A 19,278-nucleotide genomic window follows, 5' to 3' on the forward strand; every position below is an offset into this window, starting at 1 on the left:
TGATTAACTAGGAAACTTAAAAATGGCACTTCATGACAAAAAGGCTGCCTACTTCAAGGGAAATTTTAGAGAGCTCAGGGCTTCTTTCACAGAAAGCAAGACAAATATGTTTAACTTTATCACAATACTGTTTACTTTCTCACTAATATCAAAATATACACATATGAAATTTTGTTTGGCGATACTATAATCCAATTGAATACACATTAAAAAAGAATTTCTTTGTATTTTGTTTCCTTTAGAACTTTTCTCATCCATCAGAATGTTTATTAAAAATCACACAAAAACAGCTGTCCACAAACACACATTAAAGTCATATAAACTGACCTCACTTGTTACAAAGACTTGTTTAGACCACACTTAGACATATAAACGCGTAAATGGTCTTGCTTGATTTTACAAGATCAGTGTTTGGTCCCCTTTTTTGTGTTATTGTCACAGTTTTGTGGTAGAGTTTATAAAATAAAGTTGTGAGTTATGAGAACAGCCACAGTGTGTGTAAATAAGTATTGACCTAAATGGACTATAAAAGCAGAAGTGCTTTTGGTGTCTCGAGGGTTTGGCAGGTTTTTTTCACTGTGCAATTATCTTTGTGTGTGTGGCTGAGGTTAATTAAAGCCTCTGTTCATGTGAATATGTTTTGACTCAAGTCACTGGAGCCTCAACAAATGTGGATGTTTTCGTATGTAATCTCCAAAGAACTTATCATTGTGTGTGGCCTTGTTAAATGACATGAACAGGAAGAGGAAGTGCATTGCCATGGTGACAGACACCAGGGAGTGGCTGCCACCTCTGAGGTTATGACCCCTTGACCTTTGACCCCGGGACAGGCTTGTTCTGCCTTGTTAGACCCTTACGCACTCTGTAAGGCCGCTGTGCCACCACTGGCCACTGAGTTTTCACATTTAGTACATTCAATACTAAGAATTTAAATACATAAATTAACAAGGTATAGAAAAAATAATTGGCCTTTTTTAGCCAGAAAACAAAATGAGGATGTTTGGATGTGTGAAATTACGTGTAAAAGATTGTTTTGCAGATGCTATCAGTAAAGCTTCTCAGTGGAAGTGGAGAGTGCCACAGAAATCAAGCAATGATTCATGATATTGTTCTTTAAGCGGAAAAATGATTCAACCCTGATCAGGCTTCCTTCTTCCCTCTTTGGCTTGTATTTACAGTTAATCCCGAATCATCTGCAGCCGTCATCATGGCTGATCTCAGTTCTTTTCGTCTGTAAATCTGCTGTGTTTCTCCCGTGGTTAATGGAGAATGGTAATCTTAAAACGGTGTATCCAAATTAAGAGTGAATGAGTGAGCCAGGACCGTTTTCTTCACACCATGTTTATATAAACAGTGTATTATAGTATTGTGTTTTATGATTAATAATGACCTTTTAGGTCGATATGACTCAGTGACGGTAGGCTAGCATAACTATTTTTAGTCCAGTTGCAAAGTGTCCTGAAGAATAAAGGTGATGACTAATTAAGGAAACAGGAAATACCTTTATGCACAGGAAGGATGCTGGGTAACGTAGTTGATTACAAGTTCCGGATTTAGACAATGTCAAAATGTGTAAGAGCTTGAAAGGATACATAAAAACTAATGACTCACTAATGGTTTAATCATGTGAAGGCTGGAACAGATTCAAGCTAGCTGGTTTGAGGAACAACATTTTTTGAATGAGCCGATATCTACAATTTTACAAGCAGTAGAATGACTTTGTAACTGTGTGATGCAAAAAGGTTGATCAGTCAACAAGTCCTGACCGTATTTACATTTAATGCATTACATTGACAGACATATTCACAGTGACTTAAATTGCATTCAAAGTGTACATCAGCTCCCTGGGAATTTAACCCATGACCTTCGCATTGCTAGCTACAGGTACATGCTACAGCATCACTATTTAACATCATTTTATTTGAATATGTTTCTGTCAGGACCACTATCGTCAAATATGATTAACAATTAGCATACAGTTAGGTTTGGCGGTATGGTTCTGTTCTGGGCAGCCTAGCATGGATAAGAGCAGGGAGAGCAGCAATAACCCCCCTTAGGGTAACAGAACAGAACCAACATGAATGTATTGCAGATATCATTAATTCAAGATTTTAAAGTACAACATCATTCAAGAATTTAGTCTCATTTAGAGGGGAATCAGAATGCCAAATCCTGACTGACGAGAGGAGGAGCTGGGGATGGAGGAGGAGAAACGCGATAGCTGCTGATAATACTGAAGGAGCTTATATATGTATACAGTGATAGGCGTCGTATTCCTATAGGTAGACATGGTAGACGATGCAAGCTTGACTAACGTGACATGCCAGAACTGACGCTACGCTTAATTTGTGTTGGAAACATGAGCTTAATGTGTGACTGATATATACTGTTATATGTTTGCTTCAATACTTCTTTTAAGGAATTTGATACTGTATATCTAATCGCACAAATTGCTATTTAAAATTATATTATGTTAAGTTTTGCTAAAGGAGACCATATAATGCAGTGAAGTTTGCAAATGTTTGCAGATCTGTATAAACAAACCCAAAAGTCTGTGTGAGGTCTGAACGTGGCAGTCATTATATGCCAGACTGTTCTTTGACACATGAGAAATGAATGTGTCAGGATGTGCAATCTCTGTATATATATTTGGATAGAGGATCCAGCAGATGAAATTGTTTATTTCTCAATCATTCATAACATCGGAATATAGGTTTTTGTGAATTTCACACTCTCAGATTTATTGTTTTCATAACTCTATTTTTTGTTTTTGTCACACACCCACCCTCGGAGGCATAACTCACTTTACCCCACATACTGAGCAGAGTCAAATATAAAGTCATTTGTAGTTTGGTTTCCCAGAAGAGTGTAAACACTGGTTCTGTGGGACTTTCAAAACATTGCACTGTTTAATTGAGTGTACAGACACAGCAACATCAGCTCAACCAATGGCTCAAGACTGTCTGTTTGTTTGACCAATGGCAGTTTATTGGTGTTCAGAAGGTTCATTATTATCATTTTGCAATTCCATTTAAAGCTGCAAGTGGCTCAGAAGTTACTCACTTCAGCTTTAAAATCAGAATTACATTGCGATCAGAAATTGCGATCATCTTTTCTCCACTATTGTGATGAATATTCGAGTGGAACAGCTTCTTGAACAGAAAAAAAAGAATGTAGGGCGGGACTTGATTTTGTCCATTTAGAATTGATTGAATCATTGGATCGTTGTGAGTAAAATATTACAAGATATAAGAAAAAATTATGCACACAGATAAATTATTTATAATAAACACTGCAACATTTGATAAAAAATAACAATTGTCCATTTTGATTTCATGGTGACTTTAACTGGTGTCTGATTTTGTAATTGTTTGGATCTTTAGAGGTTTAATTAGTCTTAACAAGTAAGTGAGTCTGGGTGTAGAGTCTTATTGTGTGTTTAATTTATGAGATGATAAATTTCATCTGTTTTTCCTCTTTATCTCCAGATTCATTGGCCTTCGTTGCCTGGGAACCGTGAGGACTGTATTCTCAAAGGGAAAGATCCCGAGGTGAGGGAATTACTGGTTCTGATTCTGAATTCACTAAGAACAGCAACAAACTCATAAGTCGGGTCAGTGTGTCATAGTTTCCAAAGTGTATTTAGGAAAGCTGGCATACTTTAGATGTCAGGTAATTTAGTGAAAATCCTAAATCCATCAGATGACAGTAAAAATCATCAAATGTATGTTTGTTTTGGAATGTTTGGTCAGTGTGATTCTCAAACTTATGTCATGTGGTTCAATCTGGAGTTTCAAATGAAAACATCTGTCCATCCTCAGCTATACTGTGAGTGTACTGGAGTTGGCGTGATGACTGGAGAGTAGAAGCCAAACGCCCATAAATGAGATTTGATCCACTAACTTATTGTTGTCTTGCTTCCAACCAAGTGGGTGTGTGACTCATGAGTCTCTTAAACCTAATGACCAAAGAAGGCTGTCCCAATACACAGAATGTAGTTATTCTTTCATTTTTTTAAACCCCTCTTTGCTTTCTCTTTCTATTTCTGTCTCTTGTTCTTTTTCTTCTCATTCAGCCTCTCCTTTTTTCTTTCAGTATCATGAATAGGTCAATTATGTTTCAAGTTAAAGCTTTCCTGTCCTCTGTCCCCAATGGTGGAATGTCTTCAACACACACGCACACACACACACACATAGGTATATACACTCTGCATCTGCTAGTGTTTAGCATGTTTCGCTGCTCATAAAGTGGAAATGTGAGGTTGGTTACATGCTCTGGTGACTGTCCCGGCAGTGTTGTTTGATGTGACAGGTGAGTGTGATTTCACAGCGGTGTTTTAATGACTCTGTTCATTGTGTGAGTATGTGTAAGGGATATTTGTTTTTCATTTATGCTCTAGCTGGTGTAACAATGAACAAACACACAGATATGAACTGAGTCTTATTTAACACAGAACACAGCTCACACATCCCGAAAAATGGCTGGTGTCACTTTACATGAATATGGGACATTTTAGTTTCCTTTTTTTAGCATTAGAAGCACAAATCCTCTTTTATATGAGAACTATTAGATAAACTAATGTAAATAGATTAATAAATTAAAAAAATAATAGATTGTTTTAAACCCAAACCTCAGAAGTCATGGCCTTCTTAACTGTATACAACAATTAAAATCATACAGCAATTTCTTCATTTTGACATAATCTGTTGAATTGATATTCAGTCTATTGTAATAAAAATATTTGAATTATTAACACAATTTAATGACCAAAATCATTTATTTATCTATTCATTTGTTTATTTATTATTTATTTGAATATGTACTTATTGCTTATAATGAATAAAATTTCACAAATCAGTGTTTTATCACAAGTCAGGTTTGTCCCAATTATTGATAACAGGGCTACAAAAAATCTATATAAATTTACTATTTATATTTATGTTTGAGTAAAATGAAAATATTTTGTTTTATTCTCTAAATTACTGACAACATTTATTTATTTATTTTTAAGCTTGAGGCTCTGTTTTATGCCCTGTTTATGCTAAGTGACTGGCACATTGCTGCTTTGGATCTCTCTTGCGCTCTCAGCCCTGCTGGATAACATCTGGTCGCAGTTTGAGCATCTGCCTGCATCTTTCATGACCCTTGATCTTTCGTTCATTTATGCTCCACTGATTTTGACCCTGCACAGTCAATGAGGCTGCATACAGGTGGCCATAGTTAAGAGTGTGTACATGTTGATAGTGTGTGTTTGTATGTGTGTGTGATGTCTTCCTCTTTCTGAACCCTTCAGTAATTTAAACTTAAGAGCTTCATTCCTATGTTGAAAGCTCTGATTGGGCTTCAGTGAGTTTTAAGTAGGGATAATTTTCTTGATATTTGTTCGCTCTTTTTCTCTGATCCATTAAAATGATCTGATTCCTGTAACTCTCCATTTAAACACTCCAGGGGAAATATCAGTCAAACTCACACATACCAAAATCCTTTGATTTCCAATGAGCATGAACTGCATTTGATGAGTTTAACTTGGTTGTCCAATGTAAAATACATGTGTTGGTGTAAGGGATTGTGCTGTAATGATCCAAATTGTTCGTTAATTTGCTACCAAAACCCCAAACATTTTAAAATGACCTCTATCTTTGTGTGTTTGGTACAGACGGAGTGTGCAAACTTTGTGCGTTTGCTGCAGCCATTTAACCGCACTCATCTGCTGGCCTGTGGAACTGGAGCTTTCCAACCAGTGTGTGCGTATGTGAACGTCGGACACCGTGGAGAGGTAACATATGAGCTAACGCTCCCTCCCACTACTTCACACCTAGTTTGTTTGTGTATGCACATCAAGAGAATCTAATTTACTTATGTATCAGAGACCAAATTGTTTAAGGTCAGAGGTCACCCACCAACAGACTGACCCTAGAGTTCAAGACTAGATCATGAGAGAAGATACAAAGCAAAAACACAGAGGATTCAGAGCAGATGATAGAAAAGAGAGATATTGCTTGCATGTGTTATACAGATATGAATATTCTGGCATTGGACAGAATACAGAGTGAGCTGCTCTTACTTCCTTTGAGGTGTTTTATCTTATGTGTCACCTCAGGGCGTCAGAGATGTCTGACAAATAGACAATAGTACATTGTGTAACTGAACTGACACAGTTCACCACAGGTTTAATCTGTTTTTGGCATCAACTGGACGTCTGACATCACTGACAGTAAAAAATACTCCCTTTCTATTATTACACATTAGATGAAAACTCGTTTACACTTTAATTCGATTGTCCACTTTAGACATTCTACTAACTTTAAATAACTTTGCAACTACATGTCAACTAACTCTCATTAGAGTAGAATAAGTTGATATGTACTTCCAGGCAGTGTTCGAATTATACCGTGAGCTTCGAGGGGTACCGCTATTTCGACTGGTGACGTCACTTTTTTGGCCATTTTATAGGCTTACACAGAAGAACCACTAATCTATATCAGAGTTTTTCCTGGCTCAAAATGAGGCGGAGGTGGTAAAATCGTAACTCTAGGGGGGTTCGGGGGCATGCCCCCCCGGGAGAAAATTTTGTACATTTTAAAGTTAAATTCATTAATCTGGTGCACTTTGAGTCACTCGAATCTGTTTTTAAAAATAAATAATAATCCACCCGCCAACCGCCTATATTCTTTGATTTAGATATCTGCATCTGATCATCACATTACAATTATTCAATTAAGCATGATAATATGGTAACATATCACACTGAAGTAGGCTGATTAAAAATTAACATTTATTTAAAATAAAAGTTCTTCTTTTGGCAAAATTACATTTCCTTTATAGCCTAAACAGAGGCTTTACTCCCTTTAAACTTAAATTGTCAATGTTTCATTTTTGAAAACACTTATCGGAATAATTTTTTGTACCTTTATAAAGGGCATTTTTCCCCTAATTTTATTTAATGCATGCTCTAAATTTCATTTCAAATTCTTACATTTTATCAATACATTTAATTAAAATAATAAGACACTAGGCTGTTACCAATCAAATTAAATAATTTACATTGAAAAATTATAACTGTATTAAATGAGATTATGAGATTGTTTTGAATATTTTTTGAATATACAAATAAGGAATGTTGAAAAGAATCATACTTTATTAAACTAAACCGCCAGTAGGAGGCGGCAGGCGACCGTCTTAATGAGCGAGTCATTGAGTCATTAATTTAAACGATTCGTTCAAACGGCTGATTTATTCAGAATGAGGCAGTTTAATAATGGGTAATTGAATCTTTGACTCGATGAGCGATTAGTTCAAAACGCTGAATCATTCAGTAATGAATCATGGATGCGTGTTGCTGTGAGATGCTCTATGGTTCTGTTGTTTGGAACTATTTTCGCTGCTGAAACAGAACAAAAACAGTCATTGCGTCTAAAAATGTAAGTAGCCTAACTTAGTTTTAATTATTTGTTTATTGAACTGTTATGAAATCAATATCTCGGTTTCAATCGTGATAGCATTCAGGAAAACAGCATTCTGGTCGTGTGTAGCCTATATAATGTTATTGTTTCTTAACTATAATTAATATGTTATAAATAACTGCGCGAACCTCAACAGCGCAACTTTGTTACCGTCTGTACATTAGATAAGTTACCATGATGCGAGTTCCGTGTCTTTATTACAGACTCAACACATTATAATGATTCATCTGTCATCCACCCTCGATTGAATGGAATGTTGTTATTACTTGGCCCGCTCGACCCGCGGATTATGATCTGTGCAGCACTATCGACAAACTATCGAGTAGCCTACGTACGTTTTGACAGTGAAGTGATATCAAAAAACCATGGTAAAGAACAGAGGCTGAACGTACCAGAAAAATAATACAGCCCGATGGGGGGTAGGGTTTGAAATCGTATTTAAATACATACTATTTTGGATAGGCTAACATTATATATTTATTATTTTTTTAAATCAGTACCCCCCAACTATTATTTTCCTCCCTTTTGGGAGGTACCAAGTCTCATCTAGGGGGGTCGGACCCCCCCAATACCCCCCGTAATTCGAACCGTGCTTCCAGGGTTACTTCTAGTCAGTAGAATGTCTGTTGAGGACCATCAAAATCAAATGTTATCAGATATTAAGCAGACAGTCTACTAATACTCTAATGACTGGTAGTTGACATGTAGTTGCAAAGTTACTTATAGTTAGTAGAATGTCTAAAGTGGACTATAGAAATAGTGTTACAAAATCTCATATGATACAGCCTAGAAACTCAAAGTCAGATGATACTATTTCATTTTGTAATCAGAGCAGTATTTATCTGCTGCAAAAAAACATTTAAGAACTTAATTAGGGTGAATTGAAAAGACATGTTAATGATAAATATACAACCAATAAACTAGTTTAAACTTTAATGTGGATATTTTACTTCAGTATTTCACTAAAGAAGACACAGGGATTTATTCTTTGGAACTTGAATCAGGAATCAGTAAACTGTTTATTTGAACCGGTTCATATAAATGTAGACCCAAACTAACCATTTCCCTGTTCTACTTACAGTAAGAGAGAGAAAAAAGATTGTGTATGAAAGCACAATCATTGCCTCAGCTCTTTTGGCAGTAAATCTACGTGTTTGATAGACCATGTCAAGAATAACTATGATGTAGTGTTGTGTTATGCTATTCTGGTACTTGTTTCAAAAAGTAGTTTGTTACAGTACTTGAAAAGTTATGCTTTTCAGCTGAACTGTCAATTTTTTTTTTTTTTTTTTTTGTACTTCAGCAAGGATGCATTAAATTGATCAGTGACAGGGAATACTTTTACATTGTTACAAAAAAATCTATTTCAAATAAATGCTGTTCTTTTGAACTTTCTATTAATCAAAGTTTTGTGAAGAAAACATTGATAAAAACAAAAAAATGTTTCTTGAGCACCAAATCGGTGTATTAGAATAATTTCTGATGATGCTGAAAATTCAGCTTTAACATCACAGGAACATTAAGTCCCCAGGTTTTGTTTATAATCAGTTCTTATCCGATTATGTGAAATCAAGAAGTAGTAACGATATTGAATATATCTTTGGAAATATTAAAAGGTCCTTGGGGTCTCTAATACCCCAAACAGAACATGATGATTAATAATACATTAAAGTATTGTAAAAATAAACAATATATTTTTTCACTAGCAAGAGAAATTCATGTCTCAGCTATAGTTTATCGTTGAGTTGTGAAATTGATGTGAATGTTCTGACTTCTTGCTGGCAGCATGTGTTCAGTTTGGACCGTACCACAGTTCAGAATGGGAGGGGGAAATGTCCTCATGACCCCAAACTACCCTTTGCAAGCACCTTCACAGGTACAGTGCCAATGTGTTAAGTTTCTGTGTAAAAGTTCATGCCATTACATGTTTGTGTTGTGTATTTGAGAATGTGTGTGTGTGTGTGTGTGTGTGTGTGTGTGTGTGTGTGTGTGTGTGTGTGTGTGTGTGTGTGTGTGTGTGTGTGTGTGTGTGTGTGTGTGTGTGTGTGTGTGTATTTTGGCTCATGTGTGTGTAGGGTGGAGATTTCTGCTTGTCAGTTTTCAGAATTTATGGGCCTTTGTAGATTGACTGCTCTGATGGGGGAAATTTGAGGTGCTCTTCAGGCCAGATTTAGTGTTACAGGGGTCTTCTGTGTTTGTGTTCATGGGTGTGTTACAGTCTTCTGGGGCATAGACACATCTCCCAGTGCGTATAGTGTGTGCCTTTACAACAATGCACAATCTTGGCTTTCTTTGCTTGTCATTTTGCCAAATGCAATATGTTTTGGGACAGATTTTTAAGATTGCGTATTAGTGACCTTGGAGATCTTTCACACACTAACATGCACACATTTCTGTCAGATAATTCATGGGTATCAGAGTTGTTTTTTTTAAAGTATGTGTTCATACAAACACATGCAAATTATAAACATGTAGTTAAGTTTAGTAAGTACAGTAGTAACTTCTAATCTCAGAAGTAACGTGTGTGTGTGTGTGTGACTTTGAACAGCTATTGACTGTATATCAGGACTCAGCTGATTTATAGGTGTGCGAATGTGTTTTTTTATAGCTGATAACATGATTTAATGAAAATGTTAACAATGGGGCTTCCTGCATAATTATTTTTACTTTTCTTATCTCTCACATAAGATATTGAGAATTCAGATGTCTGCAATGACCTCCAATGCTCTTTCACTCTCTCTCAGGTGGAGAGCTGTACACCGGTCTTACTGCGGATTTTTTGGGGAGAGACTCTGTGATTTTGAGAGGTTTAGGAACTCGCTCACCCATGAGAACAGAGACAGATCAGAGAATTCTACACGGTACAAAAATACTTGATGTTGATTTTAATAAACATTCTTATTTCTTATGTATTTTCTGGTGGAAATTATGGTGATGGAAATGACAATGTAACATTTTTTGAAGAAAATGTATGACTCCTTTGTCTTGCTAAAACAAATTTCATAGCACCATGTGTCATAAATATTTGCATACACATATTTTGAACAATTATTCAATCGAAAAGCTTGACTGGAAATTAAACACTATATTTATTAGTGGAAAACTTGTGGAAATCAGTTTTGATATTGTTTATGAAAAATTGTTAAAAATAATTTTCTTTAATTGAAATTAAGATTCAATAAAAAAAAAAAAAAAAAAATATATATATATATATATATATTTTACATTCCAAATAATAATAATATATAAAAATATCTGAGGGAAATAAGCAATCATAATTTGTGTATTTTTCACAGAGTAAATATTGCAGTAGTTATTTCAGTCTTTATATATTCATAATAATCTTTATTGTTTTATTATGTATTTTCATATTTTAAATCGTGGGACTTTGTGCTCATCATTGATGAAACACCCAATTATTCTTAAAATTATTTCTTATTGATTTGTAAAATCTACATACTACAAACAATTAGATCAGTATAAGCATTATAATAGTGTATGTGTGTGTGTGTGTGTGTGTGTGTGTATGCAGAGCCCAGGTTTGTTGCGGCCCACCTCATCCCTGACAGTGCAGACAGAGATGACGATAAACTTTATTTTTTCTTCACTGAAAGAGCAACAGAGACCACAGAGCGGGACGATGAGGGAGCCATACACACACGCATTGGACGATTGTGTGCGGTGAGGCAAACCACAACAAACACCATATACATACATCCAGGCACAAGTAAACCAGTATACTGGAATGCAATGCTCTTGCCTTGTTGTCAACCCCATACACACAGCTGTTGGATGGTTTGCATGCCTCTGAATCACACACACACTCACCGATTACCCCAGTATCCGTACACACTCATACACACCGCTAACACACAAGGGTCTGTAGAGTAAGGGGAGCAATACAAATCCCTCTCTGTCATTCAGAGGTCAGTGTTCAAAGAGCCGGGTTCATTCGCACATTACTGTCACTTTGACTGCTATTCATTGTTCAGCTCTAGAACATTCCCAAATCACACACACACACTTAAACTGCAGAGAGGGTGATTATTTCCGCATATACAGATTACACAGATTTCAGATCCTTTACACCACCCAGCTGTTTTGCTTTTTTGGGATCCGTAACAATCCTTCCCTTACAGTGCCTTAATCTCCATAACTGGGTGCTGCTGTGAGATATTTTGTGATACTGAACTGTTCTTGTTCCCACGGGAACAGTTACAACTGAATGTTTATGTATAAACAGTGTTCAAATTACAGGGGTTAGTGGTGTGTGACCCCTTTAATTAAACCAGTTCACCCAAAAAAGTCAAATGAGAACTGTCACAAACTCAATTTAGTATGTGATTGTGGGGTGAAAGCATTGTATGGATGCACTGTGGCACCTTTCGTATATTATTATTTAGTATGCTATGATTTGGGATGCACTAATTCTAATCTTGCATACTACTTAGGATGGATTGTATACAAATTGAGACGCAGAGACAGTTTGTTTTACCAAGAGGTCATTGTGTGTGTGGTCTGGGGGTAATTTGAGTTTTTGCCGATCTGTTCAGAAGTGAATTCAACGCCTCATGATTTATTGTTTATGTGATTTCAGAGTGATGTGGGTGGGCAGAGGGTTTTGGTGAATAAGTGGAGTACATTTATTAAAGCCCGACTGGTGTGTTCTGTTCCTGGACCTCACGGCATCCAAACACACTTTCACCAGCTGGGTGAGACGATAAACTAACACTCCCTCAGCTCTTTTATATACAATATTATATAAACTTGAAATCATTTTGATCTCTTACGCCTCTTGTGTGATGTGTTTGTCATGCAGATGATGTGTTTCTGTTAAGGACCAAAGATGAAACCAATCCAGAGATCTACGCAATATTCAGCACAATCAGGTCTGACTCAAATCCAGACTGAGAAAACATCTGTTTATTTCATTCAGCTTTCATCTTTGTATAATTTTTGAATGCATTTTAAATTACACTTCAATGTCTTTTATTATATATATATATATATATATATATATATATATATATATATATACACATACATATTATGCCTTTTCCTCATTTTAATCCAATTTAAATGTTAATTTTCATTATTTATTTTAATGCCTTTGTCTTTTCTTATTCATTTTTATGTTCTTAAATATTGAAAAAATATACATTTGATTTTAGAATGTTTGTATTTATTTTTAATGTTTTATATTTTTTAATTAAATTTCTTTTATTATCTTTAATTTAGCTGTTTTGCTGTATTTTTTATGCCATTGTAAGGAATTTAAATCGTCATTGTGTGTGAAATGTACTATATAAATAAACTTCATCATTTTTAAGAGCATCAATCAGGTATTTGTGAGTTTAACAGAACATTTTCTCTCTCCAGTAATGTGTTTCAGGGCTATGCAGTGTGTGTCTATAGTATGGCTGATATCCGTGAGGCGTTTAATGGGCCATTTGCTCATAAAGAAGGACCGGACTATCAGTGGGGACCTTATGAAGGACGAGTCCCTTATCCACGACCAGGAGTTTGCCCCAGTAAAATCACAGCCCAGCCTGGCCGTGCCTTCCGTAGTACACTGGAGTTTCCAGATGTCGTTTTGCAATTTGCTCGAACGCACCCACTAATGTGGCGCCCCATTTACCCCTCACATCGGCAACCACTGCTGCTCCGCACCGGCGCCCCCTACAGGCTCACACACATCACTGTAGATCGCACACAGGCCGAGGACGGATACTATGACGTCATGTTCATCGGCACTGGTAAGGAGTGTCATCACTTTACTTAATTTTTAAGTGTATTTGTAACCGTGGTTGAATGATTGAATAACTGTGACCTTTGACCTCTTCAGATATTGGGACAGTGCTAAAGGTTATCGTACTAGGAAATGGTAACTCTCTCACCAGTGAGGAAATCACACTGGAGGAAATGCAGGTGTTCAAGGTCTGTGAGCTCAAAAGTGTGGGACGTTTTCTATTTGAATATGTTTTAAAATGTAATTTATTCCTGTGATATCAAAGCTGAATAATTACAACAGCATAATTACTTTAGTCTTCAGTGTCACATGATCCTTCAGAAATCATTCAAATATGCTGATTTGCTGCTCAAGAAACATTTCTTATTATTATCAATGCTGAATTTTTTGATGAATTGAAAGTTCAAAAGCATTTTTTTGATATTTAAATCTTTTGTAATAATTTAAATGTATTTACTGTCACTTTTGACCAATTGAATGCATCCTTACCGAATAAAGTATTAATTTCTTTAAAAAGTCTGACCACAAATTTTTTAACAAAAGAGTATATCTGAGTACTTTTATATCTGTTTCTCATTATATTTATCTCTGCAGGTACCCACTCCCATAACCTCCATGGATATATCTGTGAAAAGGGTAAGTTCATGCATCATGTACACTCATATTAACGCAAGCGTAGTAACGTTAGCAGCACCATAAATTAATTTTCCACAAAATTCCCAAAGAGGCTTTTACTTTGTGCTGAGACTCCACTTTGTGTGTATATGCTTTTTGGCTCCAAAGCATTAAACATTCATGCAAAACAACCAGTTGTTATTCATCATGAAGCGGGTGCTTTATATCCAAACAGTTCACTTACTTCATGGACAGTACTGGAGCCACAGGAGTTAAAGAGAGTTCACCCAAAAATGAAAATTGTGTCATTTATTTACTGTCAAATCATTCCAAACTGTTTTTTTTTTTTTTACTTTCGTGGTATTAAAAAAAAGGATTCACACTTAAACACATGCAAACTAAAGTGACTCAAGACTCATTGCACCAGGTTTCATGTCAAAAATGTCAAATGGTGTTGGTTCTTGTGTTGAATATTTGCCTTGAATTTTTATTAAATAATGACTTAAAGGTGCACTATGTAAGTTTTGGCCCTCTAGCGGTTAAAAAACAAAACTGCATACATTTTGTGGAGGAACATTGTTTTGGTTCTTCTTCAGCTCTCGCTTTTACAACCCCATTTCCAGAAATGCTGGGACATTTTGTAAAATGCAATAAAATCAAAAATCTGTGATTTTTTTTCATTCATTTAACCTTTATTTAACTGATAAAATTACAAAGAAATGATTTCTAATGTTTTCTCTAACCAAGATTATTGTTTGTTTACCACCTTTCCTTTTAATTACACTGTTAATTTGGGAATTGAGGATACTAACTGTTTATACTAAAGATAATACTAACTTTTGCAAGTGGAATTTTTGCCAAATCACGCCTGATACAAAGATGTCTTGAAATAAGCCATGGTCGTTGTTGTCTGATTCTCCTTTTCATGATGGGCCATACATTTTCAATAGGAGACAGATCTGGACTGCAAGCAGGCCATCAAGCACGCCATCAAGCACATCCACTCTATGGTGTAGAATTAACTGCAGGCAATGCATTAACTGGCATTACATATTTTCACTGTGAAACAAACTTCTTTTGTTTCACAGTGGAAAGAAAGTAAATGATGACTGAATTTGTCCCTATTTTGCTCAAGGGAGCAACTAAAATTGTTAATTTTCTCTCTCTCTCTTACAGCAAACTTTGTTCGTGGGTTCACAGACGGGTGTTGTCCAGGTTCCTCTGCACCGCTGCAGTATGTACGGTAAAGCCTGTGCCGAGTGCTGCCTGGCTCGAGATCCATACTGTGCCTGGGACGGACACACCTGCACACGCTACCTGCCAAACACAAAACGGCGTTACCGGAGACAGGACATCAAACATGCAAACCCAGCACTGCAGTGCATGGACCAAAACCTCAGTGGTAAGAAAGAAGGAGCGAGGTGACAGCCTCCTTAACTGAGTGCAGCCATGCAGCATGAATGTCAATGCACCAGTGGCCTCCTCTGACAACTTCAATTTCATTTACATGTCAAAGAGCTCACTGTTGTGAAACTGTTAGAGAAGAGCAATTCCTCCGGAGATTTGAAGTTAAATTGTTTAATCATTTGAATTAGAAACTTCAATACACCTTTGAGCTTGTTCTAATAGGAAGATTAATAGGGTTTGAAGGGCAATCTCACTCCACTGAGACAAACTCTCTGTGAAAGACAGGAACTGATTGAGTGAGAGATGAACAGACAGATCACTCTCCATCTCTCATCACAGAGGAGAGAGAGTATTAGAGGAAAGAACAAAAGAGGTGTGAGTGAAGAGCGCTTGAGTGTTTGCATGCCAAAGGTGATGATGTTGGTGATGAAAAGGGATTATATGTATGTGCACTCTTATCCAAACACATATGCAGTGGAAAATCCCTGACTGGCCTTACTCTGAACCTGTGTTAAAGTGTCATGTGATTTTCTTTGTAGTGGAGGATCTGGATCTGACTGAAGAACGGGTCATTTATGGCACTGAGAACAACAGCACCTTCCTGGAGTGCATCCCTCGATCGCCACAGGCCACTGTCACATGGCACATTCAGAGAGATGACCACTTAGAAGAGGTGAGAGACATACGAAAGGATTAGAAGATATCTACAAGGACACCAAAAAAGTATTCGGACACTTAAAAATGTCGAAATATCATTGCATTAGATAAGGGTTTTTAAACTATTTGATGCCAGGGTTCTCTTTGTGAAAGACATACTGTTTCTGGCTCCAAGTCTCTACTCCGTTTCAAATGAATCTCAACAGCCTTTTATGAGCACTATTCATTTATAGAACACCTCTTCGGTCATTTTTGACTGAAAAATTTTACATCTGTTTTTTTTATTCCACTTACATGGCAGACGCAAATGCGCATATCCGATTCATATCAGATTTATTTCCACATATTGAATGAGGCCTGAAACCGATCTGAGAATATCAGAATCCATGTGCTTTTTTCCTGCTTGCATGTTTGTGGATCATATCCGATCTGTGCCACATGGGAGGAAAAAAATCGGAATTGGGTCACTTAACCCATTTTATGTAAATGTGGCCATTATACTAATGTATAAACCCAAATAGATCAGTTTCAAAAAATGTGTATAGTCCCCCCAGAAAGAAACCATGTGATTTGTACATTTCCAATAATTTCTTTTTTCCCTCTCTGTTCAGGTGGAATTAGATGAACGTATCATTAAGACAGATGATGGTTTGTTGTTCCGGCGTGTGTTACGTCAGGACGAAGGCATCTACGTGTGTCGATCTCGGGAACACGGATTTTCGCAAACACTCTCACGCTTCTGGTTGGACGTCTTACACGCCGACGCCCTTTCGGATCTCCTGTCACGTGACAGCAAATATAAAGTGTGGTCACCGTGCCCCGCCAGCACAGCCCCTGCCAACCGTGGCCCAGCCAGGGCGTGGTTCAAAGACGTCTTGCAGCTGATTGGTCCTTCAAATTTGCCGCAGGTGGAGCAGTACTGCGAACGCGTTTGGTGTAATGAGAAGCTAAGACGCAAACACAAAAGCATGATGGACAAATATCGGCAAGCGCAGGACTCCGCACGGAAATCCCGAATCCAAAAGAGCACGGGAGAATCCAGAATCCGCTCTCCACGGGACCTCAACACACTAGAGTAAAATACAGACCCACGTGAAGCAAAATGGACTTCCAATGGAAAAGTGGACTGGATTTTTAGATGCCCTTATACACACACATAAACACTTGTAAAATAATATAGGTTTTGTGTCTAGCAGTCCAAGCTCTCTCCATGTTAATTAGGACATTCTTCAGCGCCCTCTCCAAATATTCGTGTGACCAGGACAGCCTGCCCTCATCACTTCACAGTAGACCGTGGCTGATGTTATATATCTCACTTAAGAACTTAGCAGCTGCAAAACCTTTTTACTGAAACAAATGAGGGTAGACAGGATGGGACTAGTAGACTGGAGCGCTGCCAAAACAGGTGCCAAAAAACATATATCCATTTAAGATTTGTCTGGCTGTGATACAACTGGGCATAATGCTTAGAGACTTTTCCTCAACTGAGAGCTATGGCAGTGCTCAACAAAACTCAGCTTGCCAGTGCATTAAGCTGTAAAGAATTAAAAGTTTGGACTAATTAGACTTTTTTCTGGTAACTAAATCATAGGTTGACGACCGTTGAGACTTCAACAGAACTGATTTTGTTCTTAATCAGCTTGAAACACCACATCGCGATCATGAGCTACAGAGCTTTGTACAGGGTCAGTTTCCTTTTCATTCTTTGCAATGTAAGGTTTTGGTAACACTTTATAGTAAGGTCTAATTCTTAAGTTAATGCATTAGCTAGTATGAAATATCAATGAACAATAATTTTACTGCATTGTGTGTTTTTTTGTAATATTGACCTATTTGACATTGTATAAATGAACATTAATTCATTTATTATGAATGAACATGAATTAATGGTATATTTATAAATGAACATTAACCTAGATTCATAAATGCTGTAAATATTGTTTGTTGTTAGTTCATGATACTTAATGTATTTAATGTTATTACGCATCTCACTGGAATACTCGACTCTCAATTCAGTGGTCTGATTTTTCTTAATATCTGTTGTTATGCATGACAATGCTGTAACTGAAACTGGTGTTATGTATCACACCGCAGACTCGCTCTTTCTTGTTTCTCAGGTTGTGCCCAAATGCCCAACTAGACACTGTGTACTTATAACTATGTATTATGCCGCGTTCCAGGCAACCTGTAACCCGTGTTTTTCCAACCTTATACGGCGTGAAAGTGCACTGGAACGGCAGTCAAACCCGTGATTTCCCACCCGTGAACTCGTACTAGATCGATGTACTCCCAGTTACGAGTTGGAAAAACACGGGTTACAGGTTGCCTGGAACGCGGCTTTACTCTACACACTACTCAAGGTGCGTTCCAATTCACAGCTCTAATTGTGTAGGCTACTGGAGGGGGAGAGGCTAACAGACTCCAGTGCTGGATGAGAAAATAACTGGATAAAATTCATACACAAGACGGTTGAGTACATAGTGCATCGTGTAAACGCATAGTGTATAGTACGCATTTTGTCACACGACTATAGAAACGCGGCTGGTGTTATCTTGCGTGCGAGTTATCAATTGTATTGAAACCTCTGAGAACTTTAGTATTAATATTACTGCAAGACCGTTGCCGTGTTCGTCTTTTTTCTATGCCGATTTTGTACAGTATGTTGTCGTGGACTTTTTTTATTTTAGCCGCAGTTAAAGATGCTATTCTGTTAAGACTATAATTTAAACTCAATATGTCATGTGCACATATTTATTCATGAATTGAACCTTATTATAAAGTATTACAATGTTTTAATCATATATAATTTAATTGATGCAATACTAGACAGCTGATATGATGTTTTACCATTCATTGATGCAAAAGCTGTTCAGCGGCTAAAGTAACCTTGATGCGAACATCTGTGTCCTTTCTCGCTGTTCACATTCTCGTTTACTTTGTACATCTATACGAAAAACTCCTGCATCACTTGAACCATTTATTTATTTATAGTTAGAAAGGTCTGGGGGGAAAATGAATGCTTTCTCTTAAACATTGTTGTCTGCTGTTTGGCTTGCAAACTTTCTCCAATGTTTTTTTAGAACTTAAGGAGAAAAATCATCAACAAATCAAGCAAAAGAAACAAGCTCACTTAATTTGATCTGTTCATTGCCCTGACAGGACTGACTGCATACACTGTAAAAAGTGAACAGTTGGATCAACTTAAAACAATTACTTCAATTGGTAACACCTAAAGAAATTAAGTTTTCTCAACTTAAATTATTAGATTTTTCCACGATAAAACGTGATAATTTAAGTTGAGAAAACTTAATTTCTTTAGGTGATACCAATTGAAGTAATTTTTTAAGTTGATCCAACTATTCACTTTTTACAGTGTAGACTAGTTGC

General features: G+C 36.8%; 1 protein-coding gene across 1 annotated transcript in view; it reads left to right on the plus strand.

The window, feature by feature from the left end:
- The window catches only part of sema3bl (sema domain, immunoglobulin domain (Ig), short basic domain, secreted, (semaphorin) 3bl), a 30,418-nt gene extending 12,513 nt beyond the window's left edge, over positions 1-17,905 (plus strand). Inside the window, exons 3-15 of the mRNA XM_079895986.1 lie at positions 3,489-3,551; positions 5,657-5,776; positions 9,249-9,339; positions 10,208-10,324; positions 10,996-11,144; positions 12,061-12,175; positions 12,283-12,352; positions 12,843-13,219; positions 13,309-13,400; positions 13,807-13,848; positions 15,004-15,229; positions 15,774-15,907; positions 16,503-17,905. Of these exons, the coding sequence (XP_079752112.1) occupies positions 3,489-3,551; positions 5,657-5,776; positions 9,249-9,339; positions 10,208-10,324; positions 10,996-11,144; positions 12,061-12,175; positions 12,283-12,352; positions 12,843-13,219; positions 13,309-13,400; positions 13,807-13,848; positions 15,004-15,229; positions 15,774-15,907; positions 16,503-16,970 (2,064 nt within the window). The 3' untranslated portion in view covers positions 16,971-17,905. The remainder of the gene's footprint in view (positions 1-3,488; positions 3,552-5,656; positions 5,777-9,248; positions 9,340-10,207; positions 10,325-10,995; positions 11,145-12,060; positions 12,176-12,282; positions 12,353-12,842; positions 13,220-13,308; positions 13,401-13,806; positions 13,849-15,003; positions 15,230-15,773; positions 15,908-16,502) is intronic.
- Positions 17,906-19,278: the final 1,373 nt, after the last annotated feature.

Source organism: Squalius cephalus (assembly GCF_949319135.1).
Source record: "Squalius cephalus genome assembly, chromosome: 16".
NCBI classification, from domain to species: Eukaryota; Metazoa; Chordata; class Actinopteri; order Cypriniformes; family Leuciscidae; genus Squalius; species Squalius cephalus.